The sequence below is a fragment of the Gekko japonicus genome, unplaced genomic scaffold (assembly GCF_001447785.1).
Source record: "Gekko japonicus isolate JY-2015 unplaced genomic scaffold, Gekko_japonicus_V1.1 scaffold165, whole genome shotgun sequence".
In the NCBI taxonomy this organism is placed as follows: Eukaryota; Metazoa; Chordata; class Lepidosauria; order Squamata; family Gekkonidae; genus Gekko; species Gekko japonicus.
Window position 1 is genome coordinate 1,583,822 of NW_015163097.1, and position 8,688 is coordinate 1,592,509.

The 8,688-nt window shown below is 56.8% G+C and overlaps 1 protein-coding gene across 1 annotated transcript in view; it reads right to left on the reverse strand.

The window, feature by feature from the left end:
- Positions 1 to 8,688, reverse strand: part of HHEX (hematopoietically expressed homeobox) — a 14,443-nt gene that overhangs the window by 5,255 nt on the left and 500 nt on the right. Inside the window, exon 2 of the mRNA XM_015406641.1 lies at positions 236 to 480. Within this exon, the coding sequence (XP_015262127.1) occupies positions 236 to 480 (245 nt within the window). The remainder of the gene's footprint in view (positions 1 to 235; positions 481 to 8,688) is intronic.

An 8,688-nucleotide genomic window follows, 5' to 3' on the forward strand; every position in this document is an offset into this window, starting at 1 on the left:
AGCCCTTCGCACCTGGCCCGGGCACCGGCTTGGGGCCGGAGGAGGGGGGGGCCGCCGCCCGAGCCTCCCTCCCTCCCTCCCTCCCTCCCGCGGGGTGGGGGGGGGGTCTCTCTCTCACCTGCCTCTCGCTGAGCTGCAGCATCTTGGCCAGGCGCTTCCGCTCGGGCGGGGAGAGGTACTTCTGCGTCTCGAACTTCTTCTCCAGCTCGATGGTCTGGTCGTTGGAGAAGCGCACCTGGCCGCCCTTGCGCTTGTGCAGCGGCCGCGGCAGGAAGGGGCTCCACAGCAGTCTCTCTCTCACCTGCCTCTCGCTGAGCTGCAGCATCTTGGCCAGGCGCTTCCGCTCGGGCGGGGAGAGGTACTTCTGCGTCTCGAACTTCTTCTCCAGCTCGATGGTCTGGTCGTTGGAGAAGCGCACCTGGCCGCCCTTGCGCTTGTGCAGCGGCCGCGGCAGGAAGGGGCTCCACAGCAGCGGCTTCCCTGCGGGAGAAACCGGCCGGCGGCGGATGGTCAGCGCGGGGGGTGGGAGGGGGGACCTTTGCAGCTTTCAGGACAGAGCACGGTGCACCCCACACCCAGGAGGGCAGGCCTCTCCACGCATCCCACTGAATCCGGGGGAGTCCCCCTCCCGAATGAAACAACTTGATGGGGATGCTCCGGCTTAAATAGGGCGGTGGAGACATCCTCATCATCATCCGCCTTCCCCCAGAAGGAGCAGGGCGGTGTACATCATTGTTCAACAGGCAAAAGGAAAAAAATGTAAACAGTTAATTAAATTACAATAAAATCAGATACTATAAATTGTGCGGATGAGATATAAAGGGGAGCTCTTTTTAATCTGGGTGGACCAAGCCCCCCCCCTCCATTTAAATGGATGAAGTAAACAGTTGTCATACTGAAGGGGCCTCAGTCACGCTCAAATCCGGAATGGCTAGGGACCATAAAGAGCTCCCCTTTATATCTCATCCGCACAATTTATAGTATCTAAGCAAAAGTAAACTCTCACGCATTTATTTCCTTTGAAAGATTCTAGGAGGCCTCCCCCCCCAAAAAAAGAACCCTGATCGATTGTCCCCCGGATTCGACACCCCTGTTTCATTCATAGATAAGTCTTGAAAAACCCGGGCCCTTGGCTCTCTCGCAGGCTGCGGTCACACACGCACACGAAATAATCCACTTTCAGTGCACTTCCCAACCGGATTCTGCCAGTTCACACAGTAAAATCCAATCTGAAAGTGGGTTATTTAGCGTGCGTGACCGAAGCCTTCCTGTCCCGAAGGGCTGGCGGGGGGGGGGGGGGGGGGGGAGGGGGGGGGCGGGGGGGGGGGGTGGGGGGGGGGGGGGGGGAGCAGAGCTGGCGGCCCGTTAGGAATATTTCTGGTGGTCTAATCATAACTGATTAATTGTACAATCTGTGTGCATCAAACCAAGACCTGGCTACAGGAGGCACTCTAGTAAAGCGAGGTCTGGGGAGGCCAGAGGGTCACGAATGCCTTCGGTGGCTCTCGGGAACATTGCCGCGGGCCACAGAGGAGGAAAACCCCGGGGCACCTACCGGGTTCCGACACACCATTGGTGTGGGGTGGGGGCGCAGCAATGAAAATGGCTGCCACGAAACGGTGGCCGCGGGAGGCGGAGCCAGCCACAAAACGAGCCGGGCCACAGCTTAGCTTCACTAACCCGGTGCAGACCCTGGTGCTGTGGCGTGGCAGCCAAAGCTCCCTGTAAACTGTGTGGAGTCTCCAGGGCCAAAATTCTACTTTGTGAGCTCCTGGCATTAAAGTTGTGAGCGAGCGAGTTGGTTGCTGCATCAATGAGTTTGCTCTGGAGCCATCCCTTCCTCACCTAAGGCAAAAACGTGAGCCGGAAACGTGTGAGCCGGAGGCTAAAAAGCTGAATCAGTTTCAGTGCACTTTCCAACTGGATATTTACGTGTGAATTGGCAAAATCCTGTTGGAAACAAGGCTGCCTGTAAGCTGTGGAGTCTTGTGAGCAAATATTCTACTTTGTGAGCTACTAGCGTTAAAGCTTTGAGCGAGGAATTTGGCTGCTGCATAAATTAGTTTGTTCTGGAGCCATCTTTCCTGAACTAAGACAAAAAGGTGTGAGCCAGAGGCTTAAAAAACCTGTGAGCTAGCTCACATTAACTCCGCTTAGAGGGAAAGCCGACATTTAAAAAAAAAACTAACTCTGCACAGCCAAACGAATCTCCAATAATCAATCAGAAGCCTGGGTGGGGAAAATCCCCACCTGGCCCCACTTGGCGGACGCCACGTTGGGGATCCCTGGCTAGAGTAACTCTGCATAGGACTGCACTGTAAATCTTTCCTTGAACAGTGACGGTTTTCTCCTCTCTCCTGGGCTGAGACCACTCTACAGCGCCCAGCCAGCCCGAGGCGCCAAATCACAAGCCTGAAATCCCGAGGAACGCTCGGGGGCGACTTTCAGGCCACCCGCCGGCAGCTCTGGGCGCCGCTCGCTTCGCGCGCCCAGACACGCCCAAGACCCCACTACCCGAAAGGACCACCATTCCTTGCCCCCTTATGCCATTGAAAAGGATTCACACACACACACACACACACACCCTGTCCCCACTTCGAGAGGCCTCGGCAGCCGAGTAAAGATTCTGTGGGGGCCTGGATCAGTTCTGTAGATGAGATCTAAGTATAGGTGCCTAAAGTCAAACCCGCTATACTTTACACTTCCATAAAGAAAACCAGCCCTCTCTGTTAGGCCATCCCTTTTTAAATTCCCTCCTAGGATACCAAAATAGCCTTTACAACAAAACATTAAGCTATTTATTTCTTAAAATATTTGCACGCCGCCCTTCTCCACACAGTAAGCCCAAGACGGCTCACGACAGATACCTAAATACGCAGCAAGTAGAATCGGGTTGGACCCTATCAGATTTTATTTTGATTTTCTCCCCCATTCTCATCCTTCCCTGCGAGGAATTGCTAGGAACCCCCTCACAACAACCCTAGGAGGTGGGTTAGGCGGAGAGGGCGGGGCAGGACCAAGGTGCCATCCTAGGCAGCCTTTATTCGATCTAAACCCCTTGGCATTCGCTTGGTACTCGCCAGGCTTGATACTGGCCAGCCTCGCCCGATCTCCTCAGCTAAGTCGAGGATTGCTCCGCTGCGGCAGGCGATGGCGAACCACCTCTGAACATCCCTCGCCTTGAAAACCCGCCGGGTTTCCAAACATCGGCCGCGACTTGACGGCCCTTCCCACACACGCGCACAACTCTGCCCAGGATCGCGCCGAGAGCTTGAAGGCAACGTGACGCTTTGCACGCCGCACACAGTCGACTCGATGCGCCCGTGGATCCGGCCCTAACGCTCGCTTCCCGAGGCAGAGGGAGGAGCCGCGCGCCCCGTCTCTCTCGGGAGGCTTCCGACGCTGCCTTGGGAAGGCTCCCCGTGCCACTAAAGCCGGACCCTCCCCTCTCCACGCGAGCAGCTCGGGCCCCTCGGATTTGTGCATCAGCCGCGCAGAGGACAGTTAAAGCCACCCGGCGACGGGCTATGGCAAGGCTTCCGTCAATGTGTTTCCTGTGTGGGTCTCTCTCGCTCAGAGCGCGCGCAAAGGCTCTCCCACCCGGCTCTCTCGGGGCCTCCCCTGCAAGCCAACCCGGGCGGCAGCGCCGGACTCAGACCCCCGGTCATCCAGCCCCGCCCAGCAGCTTCCCACGTGGGGCATTTGGGCAACCGCCCGGGCCCACCATGACACTCCGGCGCAGTGGTCAGAGGATCACCCGAGGGATCCGGAGAGCCGAGTTCAAGCCCCGGAAGCCGGCGGCTGGGTGGCCTTGGGAAAGCCTCTGCCCCGCAGGGTTGTTGTGAAGATAACATGCGGGAGGGGAGTAGGACAAGCCAAAAGGTATTCCAGCCGTAACATGCTGCCTTGGCACTGGCAGAGATGCACAGTAGTCGCTCGTCTTTTGACAGACAGATCTCTTCCACAAACTGTTCGCCCCCGAAACCACCGGCCCTCTATCCCGTCTTTGAGGCAGAGGGGGGCTCATTTGGGGGGCAGACAAAAATCCTTCGTTTTGGCCCATCCGGAACCTTCTGCAAATGCCCGTGGGTTTCACTGGACGAACCCCGAGAAAGCGGGGCGGTGGAGTCTCCGTCCACCACCTGTGGTCCTTTGGCAAGTGTCTCTGTGCCACGAAGTTAGAGAGGTTCCCAAAAAACAGTCTGCCCCTTCTTTAATCCGGCCCCCAGCCTCCTCAGGCGCGTCTGTGGACCCAACAAGGAGGAGCAGATAAGGTCTTCCTTCCAAAGAAGGATCCCCCACCCCCCACCCCGCTCCGGAGAGTAGTTGAGCAACAGTGAGCCCACGTAAAGGCCGGGATATTATTACCTACACGTTGTCTAGAAATGTTGGGACAGACGGTGTGTAGACATGTTTTAGAGAAATGGAAATAAATTGCAATTCCGCCGCACTCTTCTGAATCGCTTTCACCAGCTTTACTTGCATTGCGTTTATCCTAGTCTGAGACCGCCTCCAGCCCCCCAGTGATAAACGCTTGTATATTTGGAGTTCTTCCCAAGGGAGGGCGGGAAGGGGCACCCAAGGCTTTGCCAGGCCAGCTTCCTTCGCGGACACACGATTATTCAGCGTCTTTTTCGTTGCGTTTGATTTCCCTGGGAAAACGCCAAACTCAATGTAGGTGCGCTATCAAATCTTATCTGGCGCGCTTTCTAAACTCCATTTATTGTCTTTATATATCTGCAAAACGGGACGTTTCCCCAGTCAAAATGACACCCTTGATCCTATACACCTTCGCCGCTTTCACGCAGGAAAACCCAGCCGCAAACGGTTGCTACAGTGCATTGAAAACGCATTGCCCAACTTGTGTGAAAGGAATGACTGCGGTCACACACACAAAATAATCCACTTTCAGTGCACTTTCCAACTGGATTTTGCCAGTTCACAGAAATAAAACCCAGCTGGAAAGTGCCCTGAACGTGGATTATTTCGTGTGACTGACCGCGTCCAACCTAGCCAAGCCGTTACTCCAAAGTGAAGATCTCCAGCGGAACTTGCCGCCTCCAAGTGTTGGATCACTGGGAGCTAAAGACGGCAGCCACAATGGACGGGAGGGGATCTTCCCCCGCAGTCCTAAAGGCCCTCCTTCAGCTACCGGAAGGGCCAAGAGTTGAAACGGGATTTCGGTGCCATTCCCTGAGGAGAAAGCAAACGCTGTAGAAATCGGTGGGGTTTACCCTGGGGGCTGTGATGATTTTTCGTAGTAGCAGGGCCCCCCGCTGTGGTCTACCGGTGGAGAGTGTCGTATCTGGGAGACCCAGGTTCGAATTCCTGTTCTGCCACGGAAGTTGGCTGGCTGGCTGACTTTGGACTCTGAGCCTCACCTACCTCACAGGGTTGTTGTGACGATATAAGGGAGGCGGGGAGAAAGCTGTCAGCCGCTTTGATTCCCATTCGGGAGGAAGGCGGGATATGAAGGAAGTCAATAAATGCAAAATGTTCAGAACTGTCGTCCTGCACCCTCTCCGTGTCCCATTCGGGAGGAAGGCGGGATATGAACGAAGTCAATAAATGCAGAATGTTCAGTACTGTCATCCTGCACCCTCTCTGTGACCCCTCCCTCACACGACCCTGGAAGTATCCGATCCCTTGGGCTCAGCCGGTTTCTTGATTAGGTCTCAAGTCTCCACCGATTTATGCGCATCTCCTAATATTTAGATACCAGATACTTCTGCCCTGCCTATCCTTTGTGGTTCAAGGCGGCTGAACATCCCACACAAATAGGTCTATCCAGTGCGCATTCCCCGGAGGGTGGCTGGGCCCGGTCCAGAGTCGCGCTCTCGCTTCTGCCCTAGATCAAATAACCTGCCTCTGATCTTTGAACGTGTTCCCCGGGAAGACTCGTTTCCATGCAAGCGGCTTCCACGTCCACCCAGGGCTGTGGCCCAAAGACAAGAGAGTGCAGGAAATGCTCAAGAGGAGGCACAGGAAAAGGCCCGGAGTGCAAGGATTTGTCTCGGACGACGACGTTATTTTGCTGCCGCACTGGGAACCTTTGGATTGGGCAGATGTGGTGGCTTCTGCGTGAGAGCGATAAAGCTCAAGGGTAGTGCAGGGAGCGGTCCACGCTGGTTTAGAATGTAAGTCGGCTGCTCTCCACGTCAGTTTCCCCAAACCGCCCCCCCCCTCGGGCAGTTGTAAAAGGGAACAAGAATTCTAAACTTTTTTGGGGGGGCGATTGACAGCGGGCTTCACGAGGACACACAAAATGTGCTCACGGGAACAGCCTGAGGGGCCATCTCCGGCCAGCAACAGCCCGGACCAGGACTCTGGGAAGCCCGCAAAATGGAGCAGGCGCTTGTCCCCGCGTGGGAATAACCTGAATTAAAACGAGATCAAGATGGGGGTAGCCGTGTTAGTCTGCCTGTAGCAGCAGAAAAGAGCGAGAGAGTCCCGTAGTGCCTTCAAGAACAACACAATTTGTGGCAGGGTGGGGACTCTCATGAGTCACTGCTCTCTAGAAGTGAATCCCACCTGCTAATCAACTCTTTGAGTGAAGAGGCGCTTCCTCCAAGCCTTCCGCTCATTAATTTCATGGAGGACCCACGAGTTCTTGCATTGTGAGAAAGGGACTTCTTGCTCTGCCTTCTTGCTCTTATTCTTTTCTGCTGAATCAAAACGGCTTCCGAGCAGTGGGATCGTCCCCGCACCCTCCCTCACACAAACAGCCCTGCTTCAGGCTGCTTGGTAGGCCGCCGTCCTTCCGACAGCAGGATCCTAAACTACCCTTCCCAAGGCGGTCATTTCCACAGGACTGGACGCCCAGGAAAATTTACATTAGGGAAATTGACACGCGCGGTGGCCACGCGAGCCCCCAGATCCGTTTCCCTTGGCGTAGTCCGGGGCAATCGGACCTCCGAAGGAAAGACCCACCGGTCTAGCGCGCTCCTAAGCCAGGGCCTTCCAGATTTACTTCCAAGTAAACCCGTGCGGGATCGGCGCCACTCGGGGGCTGGCCGTCGAGCCCCTGCAGGCGAAGGATTCGGGCGAGCAGGCCCAGAGAGACCGGCGGGAGGCTCTTGCGCGTTTGTTGTCCAGTCGCCGCCGCCTTTGAAAATAGGGCCACATTGTTATTCGAGAATCTGTTTTGCTGGCGCGCGTCAGGCTTTAGCAATTCTGGTGAAAACAGGCCGGCTTGGCTTGGCTTTTCTTTTTTAAGGAAGCAACGAGTTATTTTAGCTGTCATAAAGCCCCGTCCCGCACAGAGGAAATGAACAATATCAGAAAAACGGATCCAGGCTATCAGAAGCCGAGTGTTTCCTGAATTTGTCTGTATTGAGGATGTCGATAAAATAATCAGCAGCGTGCACGACTCCCGGGGAAGAGCCGGCCCCCGGGCGGCCAGGAAAACACTCTAGCAGCTTCTGAGACCAGATTTACTCCTATCGAGAGCTCAAGATATCCTGTAGGGACGGAAAGGGTCAGCCCGCCTGGCCGGACGGCACGGAGGCAAGCTCGGCCGGCAATCCTGCAGGCTGCTAGAGCCTCCCTCCCCCCCCCCCAGCAGGCGAGGGGAGGGGGGAGCAGAAAACCCGGGCCTCTCCGGCCTGAAGTGCGCCCTAGACATCTGGGGGGGGGTCATGACCTCCCTCCCCCCCACCTTTAGAAAACAGTAACCTCGGAACCCCATGCCCAGATCGCGATCTATTTTCGGCTCCGGAGTGACTCCGGGTTTTGTTTCAAGCTGGGCGCCGGCCAAGAGTGACACCCGCAAACCACCCACAGGTCTACCGCGTGGGCCGTGCAGGAGTCCCCGGCTTCTCAACAGATCTGACCGCGCTGGAGGGCCGTGGCTCTCCACCCCCGCCAAAACAACCCACACTTTCCCTGAAGAAGTATTCCCTCTAAGCTGAGTTAGTGTGAGCTAGCTCACAGTTTTCTAGCCTCCGGCTCACACATTTTTGTCTATTTTTGTCTTAACTCAGGAAGGATGGCTCCAGAGCAAACTAATTTATGCAACAGCCAAATCGTTTGCTCACAACTTAAATGCCGGTAGCTCAGGAAGTAGAATTTTTGCTCACAAGACCCCACAGCTTAGAGGGAGCATTGAAGAAGACCCATCTCCCCGGGGACTCTTCGAGAGAACTCGACTTCAGCCCCGTCCCGCGCGCGTCGGAGGGCAAGGGGGCCCCGTGGACACCACCGTGTGGCTTTCTTCCGAGTAAACCCACCCAGGCCTAGGCTTCCGCTACGAAGGACCGAGGTTCCAGGCGCCGCGACAGAGGGACTGGAAGAGGCGGGGGCCTTCAGGGCTGCCGCGCCAGGATCCCCACCCCAGTAGCAGGTTCGGGTCTTCCCTCCAGCGACCGGGGACCCCCCCCCCCCAGATCCAGGGCCTCCGGCGCCGCAGACGACCCGCACTTCTGGCCCCCGGGCCCTCCCAAGGGTGCGGGGCAGCCCTGTCTGCCGAGCCTTCCAGCAGAGGCGCCGTCCTCTTCAGCTGCCCCAGAGACTGGGCAGAGGCGGCGCAGTGCAGTCCCTGCCGGGAGGGGAGCCACCGCGCCCAAGGCGCTGAAGGCAGTGAAGAAGAAAAACCCCGAGGGAGGGTGGGTCTGGCTCTGGCACCAGACTCAGCCTGGCGAGCACTGCGGGGGGGGGGTGCACGTCTTTGCGCCCACGTACCGCCCCCCC